At 44.0% G+C, this 22,023-nt stretch overlaps 1 protein-coding gene across 1 annotated transcript; it reads right to left on the minus strand.

Annotated features, from left to right (window-relative positions):
- Positions 1 to 723: 723 nt before the first annotated feature.
- On the minus strand, positions 724 to 1,754 carry LOC147972364 (uncharacterized). The gene has a single exon (XM_087521418.1). The coding sequence runs from the start codon at positions 1,720 to 1,722 to the stop codon at positions 724 to 726; it is 999 nt and encodes a 332-aa protein (XP_087377544.1). The 5' UTR covers positions 1,723 to 1,754.
- Between the last annotated feature and the right edge of the window lie 20,269 nt (positions 1,755 to 22,023).

Consider the following 22,023-nt stretch of genomic DNA (forward strand, 5'->3'; position numbering starts at 1 on the left):
ATCTTCGGCAGACACGCCATACATCACAAATGGCGCCTGAAGAAACAAGAACAAAATTGGCGACACAAAACATTACATGGAACCACGTAGGCCCACCACCGTGCGTGTCGGCCAGAGAAGCACAGAGTAGTGTTCGGTGTGCCTGTGCGATGAACCACAGCGGCCATCGTACAGGAAACGAACTGGCCGGTCAGAGGAAAGATGCATGTGTGAGAGGAGGGATGTAGCAATAATTCGACACCTACGGGTTGTTACGTGAACCTTCCACTAATCCCTCCGCCCCTCCCCCGGGATTTTAACTGTGGGCCCTGCCCTCCTGATTTCCAACTAACAAATCATCAGATGGCACGATGATTTCGTAAGGAGTTTACGTATAAAAATTATGTAAGTGTAGCAAAGCTCGGGAAGTAGAGTAGAGAAAGCGCAGGTGATATACATATACAAATGAGGTGCACACGTACATAATACATACCAAACGCATACACTGGGACAGACCAACTGAAATACATATATAGGAAGTCGCTAAGGAGAACAAGAAAAAGAAAACTGCAACACGGAACAAAGTAACCAGACCTGCTAATAGAAATTGTCGCGCAGCCATGCAAGGACAGAGAGGCGCGCGCAGAGCCCTCGTCGGGCCATTGCACTAGCACAGCAAACAACATCCCTTGGCTCGGCCAACCAGTCTAATCAAGTTGTTGGCCGTCAAGCAGCGTCGCTGTGTTACCAACCGTCAAAATAATTATTGGAAAGGTAGAGCCTCTGTAACTTTGCCAGATTGCCGATGGAGTACGGTATAGGTCCAACGAAGTTGTTTCCTCCAAGATCTAAAACTGTTAGGTTCTTTAGGGCCCCAATGCTCGGTGGCACTGTCCCAGACAAGTTGTTTGCACCCAAAAGTAGCCATTGAAGCGAAACAGATAGATTACCGATATCATATGGCAATGTGCCCCTTAGCTTATTCGTACTCAAGTCCAGTATTATAAGCTTGGATAGATTAAGAAATGTTGTTGGAACTCTACCCGATAGCCTATTCTGACCAAGAAACACCGCCCGGTTCTCCCCCATATTCAGCAATTTCCCAAGATCTTCGGGAATGCGTCCTTTGAGTTGATTGTGGGTAAGTCGTAGCTCTTCTAAGTAAGTGTTGTTGCCGAAGGTTGGTGGAATGTTTCCTATGAGGCTATTATTGGAAAGGTCGATTCCTATAAGATTGGAGAGTGGACCTATATTTTGGGGAATTGAACCCACTAGCATGTTAGAAGAGAGATCTAGCCCAACGAGTTCGGAGCAATTTGTAAGAGCATTCGGAATGCTCCCTTGCAATAAGTTATCATGTTGGTAAAGGACCCGTAATCGTATAAGACGATTGAAAGGTGGCAACTGGCCAGATAGGAGATTATTGGGTAGTTTTAGTTTCCAAAGGAAGGTTAGATTACCAAGAGAGGGTGTGATATGGCCTGTCAAGCTCAGATTGGCAAGGTTTAGCATCGTAACACGTTCTGGGTGCCATGTGCTACACTTGATGCCCGACCACATACAGTAGTGGATGTTCTCATTCCAAGAGCTTAAGGCTCCTCTTGGGTCCGCTCTGATGGCTCCTTTGAAATCAAGCAATGAACGGTGATCTGTGGTGTTACCATGAACTGTTGAGCAATTAATGTCACTTGCTCTATAAAACAACCCTAAGAGCACTGATAGAACAAGAATGCGGAGACCCATTAGGTTTATGTTTCCTGAAAAAGGCCAGACATGCATTTTCAACATGAGAAGCTCCAAAAAATTACAAACCTACATTTAGTATACTACATCACTTTTACTCAATAATTTCCAATACAGATAGACCATTTTTTCACCAATGGGGTTGCAAGGATAAAAAATGGAAAGTGGTCATAAATTAATGTTTTATTTTGTAAACATGTTTGTATTATATGCTCGCCGAAGAAGATAAGCACACCAAGGGGTGTTTGGTTGGGCTTAACTTTGGCTTTTGCACTTGGCTTATAAGCCCCAAATATACCTCTTATGGACATTTGGATTATACTCCCTCCTTTCCAAAATAAGTGTCTCAATCTTGATACAACTTTGTACTAAAGTTAGTACCATCATACGTGTCTTGCTTGCTTAATACCATCATAGGTGTCTTTTTTGCTTATAAGCCAAAGTTAAACCTAGCCAAATACCCCCTACCTCATAGTATTTCGTTGCAAAGTGCAAGTCTGAACATGGGTACATAACTACATATGAACCTAATATTTGAACCTTCATGAAAAAAAATCATAGCTCTATTTTTAAAAATGTGTGAAGAAAAAACTAAAGACACTACATATGGTAACAAGCCTAACAAGAAGACACAAGCCAAAAGAGATTACTTTTTTGCGGATTTGCTAAGCATACGTTGTCTAGACGCGTCCTCCCCGGTAGAAGATAGGAAGAGGATAGACAACTACAAGGGTGCTTGTCGGCGCAGTAGAAGTATGGGGCTTAGAGGGATGGGCGGAACAGCAGCGGTATGCAGTTAAGCATGGGCTAGAGAGCGGCCCGAATGGGAGGGGAAGAACATGAATAGTAGTCGCACGTGAAGGAAGAAAATGACTTATCCATAAAAACTTTTTCAGGCAACTGACGGATGAGTGCTCCCTCTTTTCGACGATAACAAGTCCAAAACAGAGGATTACTCGATACAACTACTAGTAAAATAAGGATGGAAGACTAACTCAGAACACCCATTTTTAGGCTTTTGGCTATCGGAAGTACTTCACATACGACGTGTTGTGGTACGATAATGGTACGATGGCTAATCCAACGGCCTTGCACATGAACGGTGTGATGTGGGATACCATACAAATATTGGATGGGAAGTGTCCTGCGCGTACGTATCAGTGTTGTTTGGCTTTTGTACATGATGGTATAAGACGGAAACCCATAAAATAGGTGATTTTTTTGGCTTATAAACCAAAATGCAAAAGCTAAAGTTAAGCCCAACCAAATACCCCCTAACTCGTAGTACTTCGATGCAAAGTGCTAGTCTGAGCATGGTACATAACTACATATGAAAGTTCATGAAAGAAAAAGATTATAGCTCTAAGTTTGATATGTGAAAAAACTGCAAAACAATACATATGGTAACAAGCCTAACAAGAAGCACAAACCAAAAGAGATATTTTTTTGCAGATTTGCTAAGCATTGGTTGCTTAGGCGCATCATTGCCGACACCATCACTAGTAGAAAAAGGGGCTTTCGTTCGGGCCTGGCCAGCCCATTAGTCTCGGTTCTGCCACGAACCAGGACCAATGGACGCATTCGTCCCGGTTCTTTAGCCCAGGGGGCCGGCCGGGGCCTCGTGGGCATTGGTCCCGGTTCGTATGGACCCATTTGTCCCGGTTCTAGGCACGAACCGGGACCAATGGGCCTCGCTCCTGGCCCACAAACATTGGTCCCAGTTCTTGGCTCGAACCGAGACAGAAGGCTGGGCTTTAGTCCCGGTTCCAGCCACGAACCGGGACAAATGAGTTGCCTATATATACCCCATCGCCAGCGAGCAGAGCACTCCACAGTGCTCTGTTTTTTGCTGGCCGGCGAGGAAGGGCATTTGGGTGCTCTAGCTCACCTCTTATGCATGTGAGGTGTTCGATGAAATGCCCGAGCCACACTAGTTCAGCTTTCTCCTCTCGAAGCTCGACCTCTGAGCTCCATTTTTTTCCGAGATTTGTCTAGGTTTAGCGGTCTGACACGCCCCGTCCTCGTCTTCATCGCCATCGATCGCCCGCGCCGATCTCGTCGCCGGCACCACCGTGGTGAGCCTCTTGTTCTTATCTTCTTTCTGAAAGAAAAAAATCTTACTTTAGATAGATACTTGTCTAATTTTCTTACTTTTGACACACATAATTATATATAATGCACGCAGATGAACCGGCAATGGATGTACGGTGACAGACACACCTCCGAGTACATTAAGGGCGTGCATAAATTTCTCGAAGTGGCTGAGGCAAACAAGCAGAATGGTTTTATGTGTTGTCCATGCCCTGATTGTGGGAATACGAGGTCTTACTCTGACAAGAAAATCCTTCACACCCACCTGCTTTATAAGGGTTTCATGCTACACTATAATGTTTGGACGAAGCACGGAGAAATAGGGGTTATGATGGAAGACAGCGAAGAAGAAGAGGACGATGACAACTATGTGCCCCCTGAATACGGTGATGTTGCAACGGGGGAAGCTGAAGATCAAGAGGAAGCTGAAGATCAAGAGTAACCAGACGATGTGTCCGATGATGATCTCCGCCGGGTCATTGTTGATGCAAGGGAAAAGTGCGAAAGTGAAAAGAAGAAGCTGAAGTTCGATCGCGTGTTAGAGGATCACAAAAAAGGGTTGTATCCCAATTGCGAAGATAGCAACACAAAGCTCGGTACCATACTGGAATTGCTGCAGTGGAAGGCGGAGAATGTTGTGCCTGACAAAGGATTTGAGAAGCTACTGAAAATATTGAAGAAGAAGCTTCCAAAGGATAACGAATTGCCCGACAGTACGTACGCAGCAAAGAAGGTCGTATGCCCTCTAGGATTGGAGGTGGAGAAGATACATGCATGCCCTAATGACTGCATCCTTTACCGCGATGCGTACAAGGATTTGAACGCATGCCCGGTATGCGGTGCATTGCGGTATAAGATCAGACGAGATGACCCTGGTGATGTTGAGGGCGAGCCTCGCAGGAAGAGGGTTCCTGCGAAGGTGATGTGGTATGCTCCTATAATACCACGGTTGAAACGACTGTTCAGAAACAAAGAGCATGCCAAGTTGATGCGATGGCACAGTGAGGACCGTAAGAAAGACGGGAAGTTGAGAGCACCCGCTGACGGGTCGCAGTGGAGAAAAATCGAGAGAAAGTACTGGGCTCAGTTTGCAAGTGACCCAAGGAACGTATGGATTGCTTTAAGCGCAGATGGCATTAATCCTTTCGGGGAGCAGAGCAGCAATCACAGCACCTGGCCCGTGACTCTATGTATGTATAACCTTCCTCCTTGGATGTGCATGAAGTGGAAGTTCATTATGATGCCAATTCTCATCCAAGGCCCTAAGCAACCCGGCAACGACATTGATGTGTACCTAAGGCCATTAGTTGAAGAACTTTTACAGCTGTGGAATAGAAACGGTGTACGTGCGCACACTTGAGCACAAACAGGTGGAATTTAACCTGCATGCGTTGCTGTTTGTAACCATCAACAATTGGCCCGCTCTTAGTAACCTTTCAGAACAGACAAACAAGGGATACCACGGATGCACGCACTATTTAGCTGACACCGAAAGTACATACCTGGACATATGCAGGAAGAATGTGTACCTGGGCCATCGTTGATTTCTCCCGACCAACCATCAATGTCGAAAGAAAGGCAAGCATTTCAAAGGCGAGGCAGATCACCGGAAGAAGCCCGCCATGCGTACCAGTGATCACATACTTGATATGGTCTCTGATTTACACGTAATATTTGGAAAGGGTCCCGGCGGACTAGCTGTTTCGAATGACGCTGAGGGACGCGCACCCATATGGACCTACCCTATTGGAAAGAGCTAGAGGTACGCTCTTCAATCGATGTGATGCACGTGACGAAGAACCTTTGCATGAACCTGTTAGGCTTCTTGGGCATGTATGGGAAGACAAAAGATACACCTGAGGCACGGGAGAACCTGCAACGTTTGCACGAAAAAGACGGCATGCCTCCAAAGCAGTATGAAGGTCCTGCCAGCTACGCTCTTACCAAAGAAGAAAAGGAAATATTTTTTGAATGCCTGCTCAGTATGAAGGTCCCGACTGGCTTCTCGTCGAATATAAAGGGAATAATAAATATTCCAGAGAAAAAGTTCCGGAACCTAAAGTCTCATGACTGCCACATGATTATGGCGCAACTGCTTCCGGTTGCATTGAGGGGGCTTCTACCAGAAAACGTCCGATTAGCCATTGTGAAGCTATGTGCATTCCTCAATGCAATCTCTCAGAAGGTGATCGATCCAGAAATCATACCAAGGCTAAGGAGTGATGTGGTGCAATGTCTTGTCAGTTTCGAGCTGGTGTTCCCACCATCCTTCTTCAATATCATGACGCACGTCCTGGTTCATCTAGTCGATGAGATTTTCATTCTGGCCCCGTATTTCTACACAATATGTTCCCCTTTGAGAGGTCCGTGGGAGTCCTAAAGAAATATGTCTGTAACCGTGCTAGGCCAGAAGGAAGCATCTCCATGGGCCATCAAATAGAGGATGTCATTGGGTTTTGTGTTGACTTCATTCCTGGCCTTAAAAAGATAGGTCTCCCTAAATCGCAGTATGATGGGAGACTGACTGGAAAAGGCACGCTAGGAGTGGACTCAATAATATGCAGGGACGGGCATTCTTGGTCTCAAGCACACTACACAGTTCTATAGAACTCTACCTTGGTGACCCCATATGTCGATAAACACAAGAACAGACTGCGCTCCAAACACCCGGAGCAGTGTGACGACTGGATTACATGTGAACACATCAGGACTTTCAGCAGTTGGTTGGAAACATGTCTCAGAGGTGACAACACTGTTTGTGATGAGATGTACTCGTTTTCCAGGGGACCATCTTCGACTGTATTGACTTACAAAGGATACGAGATAAATGGGAATACATTTTACACGATCGCCCAAGATCAAAAGAGCAACAACCAAAACAGCGGTGTCCACTTTGATGCAGCAACCGAGAGGGGAAATGACACATATTATGGTTACATAGTGGACATATGGGAACTTGACTACGGACATGATTTTAAGGTCCCTTTGTTTAAGTGCAAATGGGCCAATCTGTCAGGAGGCGGGGTACAGGTAGACCCATAGTACGGAATGACAACAGTGGATCTGAACAATCTTGGGTACACTGACGAACCATTCGTCCTAGCCAATGATGTGGCACAGGTTATCTATGTGAAGGACATGTCTACCAAACCGAGAAAAAGAAAAGATAAGGAGGCGAATACATCATACGATGAGCCAAAGCGCCACATAGTTCTTTTAAGAAAAAGGGACATCGTGGGAGTGGAGGGCAAGACAGACATGTCCGAAGATTATGAAAAGTTTCATGAAATTCCTCCCTTCAAATTCAAGGCTGACCCAAGCATCCTGATAAACGATGAAGATTATCCATGGTTACAGCGCAATAAGCAAAGCACACAAGCGAAGAAAAAGTGAAGACTTTCTCTCCACAACTATTATGATGATACCATGCCAACTTTCAACCTTTTCCTAGTTCATTTGAAATGCATGTTGTACCAGACGAGTTTCCGTATGAAACCCTGATATCTCGAAACAGATTGTCTGTTTTGTGGAAATGCTTTGAATGTTGCATTTTATAAACCTCTAGTATTATTGAAACTAAAATTATATAGAATTTATGCAACTAAAATTATCACAGTATTTTCTGTTCAAAACATTAAAAGCAAAAAGAATTTTATTGATGATGTGACTTATAGCTCAATGGTGCATTTTGAACACATAAAAAGTCAGGAGTTCACGGAATTTTCATAAAGAACTTTTTTGTTACAAACTTTAATAGCAAAAAGAATTATCATAAAATAAATTAAATAAGTAATTAGAAACAAAATAATATAAACTTTAATAAAATATATAAGTAGAAACAAAATAAAATAAAATAAAATAAACTTTAATAACATAAATAAAATTTATGAAACTAAAATTATCAAAGTATTTTCTGCTCAAAACATTATAAGCAACCTCTAGTATTATTGAAACTAAAATTACATATAAAATTGATGCAACTAAAATTATCAAAGTATTTTCTGTTCAAAATCATTAAAAGCAAAAAGAATTTTCATAAAGAACTTTTTTGTTAGAAACTTTAATAGCAAAATTACATAATAAGTAAGTAATTAGAAACAAAATAAAATAAATAAGTTTTTTGCTGTAAGTAGAAACAAAACAAAATAAATAAAGCAAAAAAGAAAACAAAAAAACAGGGAAAAATAAAAAATATGCCACCTACTGGGCCTCAACGGGCTGAATATGACTAGAAACCCATCCATGGGCCAGGATTCAGGCCCGCAGAAGGCCCAGTAGGCCCATCAGGCATACCAGTGACAGTTAGGCCCAGAAAGCCTGCAATGGAGAGGAGCTTGAGAGGGGTGCGGCAGTGGGGCTTATAAACCACTGCGCACCCCTCTCAGCTAGCGAGGTGGGACTAAACATTTGGGCACGGGCAGAACGAGGCCTTTGGTCCCGGTTGGTGCCACCAACCGGGACTAAAGGGGGGCATTGGAACCGGTTCGTGGCACCAACCGGTACGAATGCCCCCCTTTGGTACCGGTTGGTGCCACCAACCGGGACCAAAGGCCGCCGCTTCCCGCCTTTTGGGCTGCCGAAAACTGACCTTTGGTCCCGGTTCGTGGCACCAACCGGGACTAAAGGGGGGCATTGGTCCCGGTTGTTGCCACGAACCAGAACCAATGCTTTGGGTATATAAGTTGGGCTTGTGAAAATTTCACAATCAGTTGCCCCCCGCCCTCCTCCGCCCCCCGTCGTCATCGTCGTCGCCCTCTGCCCCCCGCCGCCGTCGCCCTAGCTCGCCGGCCGCCCCCGATGTGAGCCTCCTTTTTTTCATATATGTATTAATTTTTTATTTAGATTGTTAGTAGATATCAATTTTAGTTTAGTGCATTTTAGGTTAGTGTAGAGGAAAAGTAAAATAAGGAAAAGGAAGAAAAGATGAAGAAGGAAAGAAGGAAGAAGAAGAAGAAGAAAAAGAAGCAGGAGAGGAAGAAGGAGAAGAAGAAGGAGAAGAAGAGGAAAAAAGAGGACTCTCTTTTTGTTCTTTTTTTTCTTCAATCTTCTCCTCTATTAATCCTTTCTTCTTCTCCTCTTTTTTTCTTCTTCCGGACACCGCGGAGGTGGTTAATCAGTAGTCGAACTAGTTAAACTAGTTTATTTATAGTAAATGCTTAATTAGTAGTTGAACTAGTTGATTTAATAAAACTACTTTATTTATAGTAAGTGCTTAATTAATTAGTAGTTGAACTAGTTGATTTAATAAAACTACTTTATTTTACTATATATAGAAGTAGCTTATTTTTAGTAAGTACTACTTTATTCTATTTATAGTAAGTGCTTAGTAGTTGAACTACTTGATTTAATAAAACTAGTTTATTTTACTATAGAAGTAGTTTATTTTTAGCAAGAAAATTAATAGAACTAGTTTATTTTTTAGTTAAAGCAATTATTCCCGCATCGACGTCGACGATGCCTATCCCGCATCCTCGTCGTCGACTCGGCGGAGGAGGCCGGCTTGACCAGAGGGGCCATGTCCGGGACTGGGCTCCGCCGGGATGGTTTTGGGATGTGCTACCTTCCGGGGGCGTAGGTTGGTGAGGAGCCAACCCGTCGTTGACCCGATCCTTGTTTGGTGGCGGTCGCGTGGGCCAGTGACGGTGCCGAGGCTTCCAGACACCGCGGAGGTGGTACGTCACCGTGTCAGCGAGGAGGACGAGCACGTCCGTCGCTACATGGTTGCATTGGAGGGCAGATTCGACAATACCTGGCAAGTTCTTCAGGGATCTCACTGAAGCGATCCTGTGATGGTTCCTTCTCTTTGGATGTCCACCGCCCGTGCCGATACCCGTCGGGCGCTACGGTTCTAGTTGTACTAGTGATGTTATATGTATGATAGTATTCGAGGTGTATTAGTGATAATATTCGACGATGTATGGATGCAAGAGATGATGTAGTTTTGCTTATAATTGAATGCATCCTAATTTGAATACTACTTTATTTTGCGATTTGATTTTGCTTATTGAATGCTCAAATTGGAAAACTACTCCTACTTTGAATGCTAAAATTGGAGAGCACTATGCAAGGCGTATGCATATGATTAGTTGATAGCTTATAGGGTTTTTGTTTTCACAGAAATGTAGGAGCCCCCCTCCATCATCCCCGCCTCGTCCCCGTCACCAACTGTTGGGTTTCGTAGTAATTTCAAAAAAATTCCTACGCACACGCAAGATCATGTGATGCATAGCAACGAGAGGGAGAGTGCTGTCTACGTACCCAATGCAGACCGACTGCGGAAGCGATGACACGACGTAGAGGAAGTAGTCGTACGTCTTCACGATCCAACCGATCAAGCACCGAAACTACGGCACCTCCGAGTTCGAGCACACGTTCAGCTCGATGACGATCCCCAGACTTCGATCCAGCAAAGTGTCGGGGAAGAGTTCCGTCAGCACGACGGCGTGGTGACGATCTTGATGAACTACAGCAGCAGGGCTTCGCCTAAAATCCGCTACAGTATTATCAAGGTATATGGTGGCAGGGGGCACCGCACACGGCTAAGGAATAGATCACGTGGATCAACTTGTGTGTCTAGAGGTGTCCCCTGCCTCCGTATATAAAGGAGTAGAGGGGGGAAGGCTGGCCGGCCATAGAGGGAGGCGCAGGAGAGTCCTACTCCCTCTGGGAGTAGGATTCCCCCTCCAATCCTAGTCCAACTAGGATTCCTCGGAGGGGAAAAGAGGAGGAGGGGGCCGGCCACCTCTCCTAGTCCTAATAGGACTAAGGGAGGGGGGGAGGCGCGCAGCCCATCTAGGGCAGCCCCTTCTCTTTTCCACTAAGGCCCACTATGGCCCATTTAGCTCCCGGGGGGTTCCGGTAACCCTCCCGGTATTCCGGTAAAATCCCGATTTCACCCGGAACACTTCCGATATCCAAATATAGGCTTCCAATATATCAATCTTTACGTCTCGACCATTTCGAGACTCCTCGTCATGTCCGTGATCACATCCGGGACTCCGAACAACCTTCGGTACATCAAAATGCATAAACTCATAATGTAACTGTCATTGTAACCTTAAGCGTGCGGACCCTACGGGTTCGAGAACAATGTAGACATGACCGAGACACGTCTTCGGTCAATAACCAATAGCGGGACCTGGATGCCCATATTGGCTCCTACATATTCTACGAAGATCTTTATCGGTCAGACCGCATAACAACATACGTTGTTCCCTTTGTCATCGGTATGTTACTTGCCCGAGATTTGATCGTCGGTATCCAATACCTAGTTCAATCTCGTTACCGGCAAGTCTCTTTACTCGTTCCGTAATACATCATCTCACAACTACCATATTAGTTGTAATGCTTGCAAGGCTTATGTGATGTGTATTACCGAGAGGGCCCAGAGATACCTCTCCGACAATCAGAGTGACAAATCCTAATCTCGAAATACGCCAACCCAACATCTACCTTTGGAGACACCTGTAATGCTCCTTTATAATCACTCAGTTACGTTGTGACGTTTGGTAGCACCCAAAGTGTTCCTCCGGCAAACGGGAGTTGCATAATCTCATAGTCATAGGAACATGTATAAGTCATGAAGAAAGCAGTAGCAACATACTAAACGATCTGGTGCTAAGCTAATGGAATGGGTCATGTCAATCAGATCATTCAACTAATGATGTGACCTCGTTAATCAAATAACAACTCATTGTTCATGGTTAGGAAACATAACCATCTTTGATTGACGAGCTAGTCAAGTAGAGGCATACTAGTGACAATTTGTTTGTCTATGTATTCACACATGTATTATGTTTCCGGTTAATACAATTCTAGCATGAATAATAAACATTTATCATGATTATAAGGAAATACATAATAACTTTATTATTGCCTCTAGGGCATATTTCCTTCAGTCTCCCACTTGCACTAGAGTCAATAATCTAGATTACACTGTAATGATTCTAACACCCATGGAGCCTTGGTGCTGATCATGTTTTGCTCGTGGAAGAGGCTTAGTCAACGGGTCTGCAACATTCAGATCCTTACGTATCTTGCAAATCTCTATGTCTCCCACCTGGACTAGATCCCGGATGGAATTGAAGCGTCTCTTGATGTGTTTGGTCCTTTTGTGAAATCTGGATTCCTTTGCCAAGGCAATTGCACCAGTATTATCACAAAAGATTTTCATTGGACCCGATGCACTAGGTATGACACCTAGATCGGATATGAACTCCTTCATCCAGACTCCTTCGTTCGCCGCTTCCGAAGCAGCTATGTACTCCGCTTCACATGTAGATCCCGCTACGACGCTTTGTTTAGAACTGCACCAACTGACAGCTCCACCGTTTAATGTAAACACGTATCCGGTTTGCGATTTAGAATCGTCCAGATCAGTGTCAAAGCTTGCATCAACGTAACCTTTTACGGTGAGCTCTTTGTCACCTCCATATACGAGAAACATATCCTTAGTCCTTTTCAGGTATCTAAGAATGTTCTTGACCGCTGTCCAGTGATCCACTCCTGGATTACTTTGGTACCTCCCTGCTAAACTTATAGCAAGGCACACATCAGGTCTGGTACACAGCATTGCATACATGATAGAGCCTATGGCTGATGCATAGGGAACATCTTTCATATTCTCTCTATCTTCTGCGGTGGTCGGGCATTGAGTCTTACTCAACTTCACACCTTGTAACACAGGCAAGAACCCTTTCTTTGCTTGATCCATTTTGAACTTCTTCAAAATTTTGTCAAGGTATGTGCTTTGTGAAAGTCCAATTAAGCGTCTTGATCTATCTCTATAGATCTTAATGCCTAATATGTAAGCAGCTTCACCGAGGTCTTTCATTGAAAAACTTTTATTCAAGTATCCCTTTATGCTATCCAGAAATTCTATATCATTTCCAATCAGCAATATGTCATCCACATATAATATCAGAAATGCTACAGAGCTCCCACTCACTTTCTTGTAAATACAGGCTTCTCCGAAAGTCTGTATAAAACCAAATGCTTTGATCACACTATCAAAGCATTTATTCCAACTCCGAGAGGCTTGCACCAGTCCATAAATGGATCGCTGGAGCTTGCACACTTTGTTAGCTCCCTTTGGATCGACAAAACCTTCCGGTTGCATCATATACAACTCTTCTTCCAGAAATCCATTCAGGAATGCAGTTTTGACATCCATTTGCCAAATTTCATAATCATAAAATGCGGCAATCGCTAACATGATTCGGACGGACTTAAGCATCGCTACGGGTGAGAAGGTCTCATCGTAGTCAATCCCTTGAACTTGCCGAAAACCTTTTGCGACAAGTCGAGCTTTGTAGACAGTAACATTACCATCAGCGTCAGTCTTCTTCTTAAAGATCCATTTATTCTCAATTGCTTGCCGATCAACGGGCAAGTCAACCAAAGTCCATACTTTGTTCTCATACATGGATCCCATCTCAGATTTCATGGCTTCAAGCCACTTTGCGGAATCTGGGCTCACCATCGCTTCTTCATAGTTCGTAGGTTCATCATGATCTAGTAGCATGACTTCCAGAACAGGATTACCGTACCACTCTGGCGCGGATCTTACTCTGGTTGATCTACGAGGTTCAGTAGTATCTTGATCTGAAGTTTCATGATCATTATCATTGGCTTCCTCACTAGCTGGTGTAGGTGTCACTGAAACAGTTTTCTGTGATGAACTACTTTCCAGTAAGGGAGCAGGTACAGTTACCTCGTCAAGTTCTACTTTTCTCCCACTCACTTCTTTCGAGAGAAACTCCTTCTCAAGAAAGTTTCCGAATTTAGCAACAAAGGTCTTGCCTTCGGATCTGTGATAGAAGGTGTATCCAATAGTTTCCTTTGGATATCCTATGAAGACACATTTCTCCGATTTGGGTTCGAGCTTATCAGGTTGAAGTTTTTTCACATAAGCATCGCAGCCCCAAACTTTCAGAATCGACAACTTTGGTTTCTTGCCAAACCACAGTTCATAAGGCGTCGTCTCAACGGATTTTGATGGTGCCCTATTTAACGTGAATGCAGCCGTCTCTAGAGCATAACCCCAAAATGATAGCGGTAAATCAGTAAGAGACATCATAGATCGCACCATATCTAGTAAAGTATGATTACGACGTTCGGACACACCATTACCCTGTGGTGTTCCGGGTGGCGTGAGTTGCGAAACTATTCCACAGTTTTTCAAATGTACACCAAACTCGTAACTCAAATATTCTCCTCCACGATCAGATCGTAGAAACTTTATTTTCTTGTTACGATGATTTTCAACTTCACTCTGAAATTCTTTGAACTTTTCAAATGTTTCAGACTTATGTTTCATTAAGTAGATATATCCATATCTGCTCAAATCATCTGTGAAGGTGAGAAAATAACGATATCCACCACGAGCCTCAATATTCATCGGACCACATACATCGGTATGTATGATTTCCAACAAATCTGTTGCTCTCTCCATAGTACCGGAGAACGGTGTTTTAGTCATCTTGCCCATGAGGCACGGTTCGCAAGTACCAAGTGATTCATAATCAAGTGGTTCCAAAAGTCCATCAGTATGGAGTTTCTTCATGCGCTTTACACCGATATGACCTAAACGACAGTGCCACAAATAAGTTGCACTTTCATTATCAACTCTGCATCTTTTGGTTTCAACATTATGAATATGTGTATTACTACTATCGAGATTCAATAAAAATAGACCACTCTTCAAGGGTGCATGACCATAAAAGATATTACTCATATAAATAGAACAACCATTATTCTCTGATTTAAATGAATAACCGTCTCGCATTAAACAAGATTCAGATATAATGTTCATGCTCAACGCTGGCACCAAATAACAATTATTTAGGTCTAATATTAATCCCGAAGGTAGATGTAGAGGTAGCGTGCCGACCGCGATCACATCGACTTTGGAACCGTTTCCCACGCGCATCGTCACCTCGTCCTTTGCCAGTGCCCGCTTATTCCGTAGTCCCTGTTTCGAGTTGCAAATATTAGCAACAGAACCAGTATCAAATACCCAGGTGCTACTGCGAGCTCTAGTAAGGTACACATCAATAACATGTATATCACATATACCTTTGTTCACCTTGCCATCCTTCTTATCCGCCAAATACTTGGGGCAGTTCCGCTTCCAGTGACCAGTCTGCTTGCAGTAGAAGTACTCAGTTTCAGGCTTAGGTCCAGACTTGGGTTTCTTCTCTTGAGCAGCAACTTGCTTGCCGTTCTTTTTAAAGTTCCCCTTCTTCTTCCCTTTGCCCTTTTTCTTGAAACTAGTGGTCTTGTTAACCATCAACACTTGATGCTCCTTCTTGATTTCTACCTCCGCAGCTTTCAGCATTGCGAAGAGCTCGGGAATAGTCTTGTTCATCCCTTGCATATTATAGTTCATCACGAAGCTCTTGTAGCTTGGTGGCAGTGATTGGAGAATTCTGTCAATGACACAATCATCCGGAAGATTAACTCCCAATTGAATCAAGTGATTATTATACCCAGACATTTTGAGTATATGCTCACTGACAGAACTGTTCTCCTCCATCTTGCAGCTATAGAACTTATTGGAGACTTCATATCTCTCAATCCGGGCATTTGCTTGAAATATTAACTTCAACTCCTGGAACATCTCATATGCTCCATGACGTTCAAAACGTCGTTGAAGTCCCGATTCTAAGCCGTAAAGCATGGCACACTGAACTATCGAGTAGTCATCAGCTTTGCTCTGCCAGACGTTCATAACATCTGGTGTTGCTCCAGCAGCAGGCCTGGCACCCAGCGGTGCTTCCAGGACGTAATTCTTCTGTGCAGCAATGAGGATAATCCTCAAGTTACGAACCCAGTCCGTGTAATTGCTACCATCATCTTTCAACTTTGCTTTCTCAAGGAACGCATTAAAATTCAACGGAACAACAGCACGAGCCATCTATCTACAATCAACATAAACAAGCAAGATACTATCAGGTACTAAGTTCATGATAAATTTTAAGTTCAATTTAATCATATTAAGAACTCCCACTTAGATAGACATCCCTCTAATCCTCTAAGTGATCACGTGATCCAAATCAACTAAACCATGTCCGATCATCACGTGAGATGGATTAGTTTCATCGGTGAACATCATTATGTTGATCATATCTACTATATGATTCACGCTCGACCTTTCGGTCTCCGTGTTCCGAGGCCATATCTGTATATGCTTGGCTCGTCAAGTATAACCTGAGTATTCCGTGTATGCAACTGTTTTGCACCCGTTGTATTTGAACGTAGAGCTTATCACACTCGATCATCACGTGGTGTCTGGGCACGACGAACTTTGGCAACGGTGCATACTCAGGGAGAACACTTCTTGATAATTTAGTGAGAGATCATCTTATAATGCTACCGTCAATCAAAGCAAGATAAGATGCATAAAAGGATAAACATCACATGCAATCAATATAAGTGATATGATATGGCCATCATCATCTTGTGCTTGTGATCTCCATCTCCGAAGCACCGTCATGATCACCATTGTCACCGGCGCGACACCTTGATCTCCATCGTAGCATCGTTGTCGTCTCGCCAATCTTATGCTTCCACGACTATCACTACCGTTTAGTAATATTACATCGCGATTGCATTGCATACAATAAAACGACAACCATATGGCTCCTGCCAGTTGCCGATAACTCGGTTATAAAACATGATCATCTCATACAATAAAATTCAGCATCATGCCTTGACCATATCACATCACAACATGCCCTGCAAAAACAAGTTAGACGTCCTCTACTTTGTTGTTGCATGTTTTACGTGGCTGCTACGGGCTTAAGTAAGAACCAATCTCACCTACGCATCAAAACCACAACGATTGTTTGTCAAATAGACTCCGTTTTAACCTTCGCAAGGACCGGGCGTAGCCATACTTGGTTCAACTAAAGTTGGAGAGACAGTCGCCCGCAAGCCATCTATGTGCAAAGCACGTCGAGGGAACCGGTCTCGCGTAAGCGTACGCGTAATGTTGGTCCGGGTCGTCTCGTCCAACAATACCGCCGAACCAAAGTATGACATGCTGGTAGGCAGTATGACTTGTATCGTCCACAACTCACTTGTGTTCTACTCGTGCATATAACATCAACATAAATAACCTAGGCTCGGATGCCACTGTTGGGTTTCGTAGTAATTTCAAAAAAATTCCTACGCACACGCAAGATCATGTGATGCATAGCAACGAGAGGGAGAGTGCTGTCTACGTACCCAATGCAGACCGACTGCGGAAGCGATGACACGACGTAGAGGAAGTAGTCGTACGTCTTCACGATCCAACCGATCAAGCACCGAAACTACGGCACCTCCGAGTTCGAGCACACGTTCAGCTCGATGACGATCCCCGGACTCCGATCCAGCAAAGTGTCGGGGAAGAGTTCCGTCAGCACGACGGCGTGGTGACGATCTTGATGAACTACAGCAGCAGGGCTTCGCCTAAAATCCGCTACAGTATTATCGAGGTATATGGTGGCAGGGGGCACCGCACACGGCTAAGGAATAGATCACGTGGATCAACTTGTGTGTCTAGAGGTGTCCCCTGCCTCCGTATATAAAGGAGTAGAGGGGGGAAGGCTGGCCGGCCATAGAGGGAGGCGCAGGAGAGTCCTACTCCCTCTGGGAGTAGGATTCCCCCTCCAATCCTAGTCCAACTAGGATTCCTCGGAGGGGAAAAGAGGAGGAGGGGCCGGCCACCTCTCCTAGTCCTAATAGGACTAGGGGAGGGGGGAGGCGCGCAGCCCATCTAGGGCAGCCCCTTCTCTTTTCCACTAAGGCCCACTATGGCCCATTTAGCTCCCGGGGGGTTCCGGTAACCCTCCCGGTATTCCGGTAAAATCCCGATTTCACCCGGAACACTTCCGATATCCAAATATAGGCTTCCAATATATCAATCTTTACGTCTCGACCATTTCGAGACTCCTCGTCATGTCCGTGATCACATCCGGGACTCCGAACAACCTTCGGTACATCAAAATGCATAAACTCATAATGTAACTGTCATCGTAACCTTAAGCGTGCGGACCCTACGGGTTCGAGAACAATGTAGACATGACCGAGACACGTCTCCGGTCAATAACCAATAGCGGGACCTGGATGCCCATATTGGCTCCTACATATTCTACGAAGATCTTTATCGGTCAGACCGCATAACAACATACGTTGTTCCCTTTATCATCGGTATGTTACTTGCCCGAGATTTGATCGTCGGTATCCAATACCTAGTTCAATCTCGTTACCGGCAAGTCTCTTTACTCGTTCCGTAATACATCATCTCACAACTACCATATTAGTTGTAATGCTTGCAAGGCTTATGTGATGTGTATTACCGAGAGGGCCCAGAGATACCTCTCCGACAATCAGAGTGACAAATCCTAATCTCGAAATACGCCAACCCAACATCTACCTTTGGAGACACCTGTAATGCTCCTTTATAATCACTCAGTTACGTTGTGACGTTTGGTAGCACCCAAAGTGTTCCTTCGGCAAACGGGAGTTGCATAATCTCATAGTCATAGGAACATGTATAAGTCATGAAGAAAGCAGTAGCAACATACTAAACGATCTGGTGCTAAGCTAATGGAATGGGTCATGTCAATCAGATCATTCAACTAATGATGTGACCTCGTTAATCAAATAACAACTCATTGTTCATGGTTAGGAAACATAACCATCTTTGATTGACGAGCTAGTCAAGTAGAGGCATACTAGTGACAATTTGTTTGTCTATGTATTCACACATGTATTATGTTTCCGGTTAATACAATTCTAGCATGAATAATAAACATTTATCATGATTATAAGGAAATACATAATAACTTTATTATTGCCTCTAGGGCATATTTCCTTCACCAACCCCCTCCGACCTCGAGGTGAGACCAGCCAAATCCTTTTTTAGAAAGATAATTAAATGATATTTCGGGTTGACTTTAAGTCTGTCGAGTATCCACCATATATGAGAGGACGAAGAAGCCCGACTGTTGTCATGGGGGTCGTTTCTCCTTCTTCTCCGGGTGCTAGACCTTTGTTATGCACTAGGGGAAGAAGGAGTAACGACCATCACCGACGGTCGCAAATGTCAGAGAGGAATCAGTGAGGGAGAGTTCCACCATATATATATGTGTGAGAGGATGAAGAATCCCGACTGTTGTCGTGGGGGTCGTTTCTCCTTCTTCTCCGGGTGCTAGACATTTGTTATGCACTAGGGGAAGAAGGAGTAACGACCATCACCGACGGTCGCAAATGTCAGAGAGGAATCAGTGAGGGAGAGTTCCACCATATATATATGAGAGGGCGAAGAATCCCGACTGTTGTCGTGGGGGTCGCTTCTCCTTCGTTCCCGTGTGCTAGACATTTTGGTGTAATGCACTCGGGGACGAAGTGAGGAGCGACCATCACCGAGAGTCGAATATATACACCACGTGAGCTGAGAGTTTTCAAGAAAAGACTTGATAGATGGATAGTCAACCCGTGATGAATAATAATGATCTAATTTAGTTTTTGTAGTACATATATTTAATTGTACAAGTTTAATCTTTGAATTATGAACGTAGGAAATGTCGTCATCAGACGATGAAAGTCTCCCAGGGGAGTGCAGCTGGTGCACGATGATCGAGGTCTGTGCGACAGGTCTCAACCTGGACGATGATCGGCGCTTCGGCATTAAGCTCGAGGAGACCTTCGATGTTGAAACGGTACGCAACGACGACAAGTGTTTTTTCGTAATTAAGCATGACTACAACTATTTCAATGTGTAATTTTCATCTTTTACAATTCGAGTAGCTTATCCCATGCCATGCAAGACGCTATGTCTTGGAGAGGATGGATTTTGAAGACCATGAAAGTTTCGAAACAAAGAAAATTCACCTAAGGACTCATCATGATGTGGATTTTGAAGTAAAGTTGTATAATTCTGAGAGCGTCACCTATTTTGGTTGCAAAAAATGGGAAGCACTTTGCAAGATGTATGATTTTGATGAGGGTATGCTTATCACCATGGATCTTGGTGATCCTGAAATCGAGCAAGACAATATGGACATTTGGGTCCTTGTTGATACGCCTCCAATTCTACCGCTATGTGAGTTTCTCAAACATAGTTAGTAGCTAATTTATATTGTTTATTTCAAAATAGATAGCTTATTTCCATTGACAGCTTATTTTCATTATTCAAAGAATGTGCGGAAGATGGTAGACAAAACCCACTACACCGATGGCTCCGAATTAACTTATCAGGAGAAAAATCATTTGGTCGGATTTTGTACTGATATTGAGAATTACAATATCTACAATCAAACTCCTCAACATTATGGTCAATACCTGCCACTAGTGCATGTGTTGAACTACAGTAACTACCATGGAGATACCCTGGTAAGATTTTTTACTATTACGACATCCATGCATCTTTTGCATACTTCTAAAACTAGTACATCATTGCTAACTATGAAGTTATTACTATGTTTTTCAACAGAGAATCCTAGAGGATTGTGTGCCTCATTTGATGTCTCAGAATGGCAGCCTTCGTGTTTTGAGCATATATCCAGGTCATCCTATGAATCTCAACTGTCCATACCGGATCTCTCAAAGAAGTGAAGACATGCTAATCAAAAAATGGAAAAATGTATGGACAGTCATAAGGAGGTTCTTGGAAGCAAAAGGAAGCGATGCGCAAGAATTGGAGACAGGATGATCTCCATTCTCCATAATGGAGAGTCAGGGTCTATATTGTTTTATGCTATTTTACCTTAAAGAGGGTATTTAGGTCCTATCTAATACTGATGATCATGTGCTAAAAACAATTAAGTAGGGTTGGTTCGATGACTATCAGGATGATGATCGTATGACTTGTTATTAATAACGAGTAGAAGTTGTATGATGATGATTAGTAGAACGTGTTATTATGATGATGCATGATGCGAGCATGAAGAGTTATTATATATCTGTAGGTGAAATGAACATGGATTGGATTGAAGTGAAGACAACATGCACCACATGTTGCCTTACTTCAATCTAAGTCATGTTTAGGCATAGCAGTAGCAGTAGCACGGAGATAAGAGAGGACACATCTCTCTATTAGCTACCTATACCAACCTAAATTAACCCCCCAAACCCCTAAACCATCTCCTTTCAAAAAAAACAGCCCCTAAAATGCTGATGCGTGGAAGCTTATTGGTCCCGGGTGGTGCTACCAACCGGGACCAAAGGCCCTCGTGCTTGGGCTCGCCGGAGCGGCCGCGTGGAGGCCCATCTGTCCCGGTTAGTATAAGAACCGGGACTAAAGGCCTAGGCATTAGTAACGATCCTTTAGTCCCGGTTCCCTAACCGGGACAGATGGGCCTTATGAACCGGGACAGATGACCCTTTTTCTACTAGTGCATGCGGAGCATAGGAAGAGGGTTGACAGGTGCTCCCATGCGCATGAGAAGGGTGGAGCTTAGAGGGGTGGTCGGAACAGTTGTGGCATGAGAGAAGAGGGAAGGCTGGCGCACATCAGCGGTAGCCGGTAGGCAGTTAAGCAGGGACTAGAGAGTAGGCCGACTAGGAGGGGGAGAAGATGAATAGTACTCCCTCCGTTTCTAAATAGATACCTATTTAGAGATTTCAATACAAACCACATGCGGATGTGTATAGACATATTTTAGAGTGTAGATTCAATCATTTCGCTTCCTGTGTAGTCTCTTATTGAGATCTTTAAAAAGACTTATATTTAAGAACGGAGGAATTACTAGGCTGTTAAAATGCACTGATCATCCATAGAAACCTGGCAGCTAGGAAGGTGCTTCCTTTTATCGAGGATTACATGCCAAGGAAAGATCGTTACTCGATACAACTACTAGTATATCAAGGTGAAAGTTGGATGCTCAGCTAGTAGATGGCTAGCTCAGGCCGCAGCGGTTTAAGAACACTTGCGGAGCGCCCCTCACATCCACACACTCGGGTCGCATCTGCCATTGTTACGCATCATTTCAGCTTTGACATCCAACACAGCGGTCAGGTCAAAATTTTATGCCACCTCCCACCTAGTACTTTGCGTCGCTGTTTCTGCAGGACAGAACATATTGCGCGCAGCCAGGCAGAGAGAGACCTTCTGCGCGGCATGTCGACAAAATGCAGGGTGCACAACGGGTTGGGTATTGGGCATCATGAAGAAATCAACATTTACTTATGATAGGAACGTCCTGATCGAGATGTCTGACA

Source organism: Triticum urartu, chromosome 5A (assembly GCF_056163025.1).
Source record: "Triticum urartu cultivar PI428250 chromosome 5A, HENAU_Tu73, whole genome shotgun sequence".
NCBI lineage: Eukaryota > Viridiplantae > Streptophyta > Magnoliopsida > Poales > Poaceae > Triticum > Triticum urartu.

What these genes read in the sequence shown, in the direction of transcription:
- LOC147972364 (XM_087521418.1), bottom strand. Translation starts at nt 1,722, where the DNA reads ATGGGTCTCCGCATTCTTGTTCTATCAGTGCTCTTAGGGTTGTTTTAT.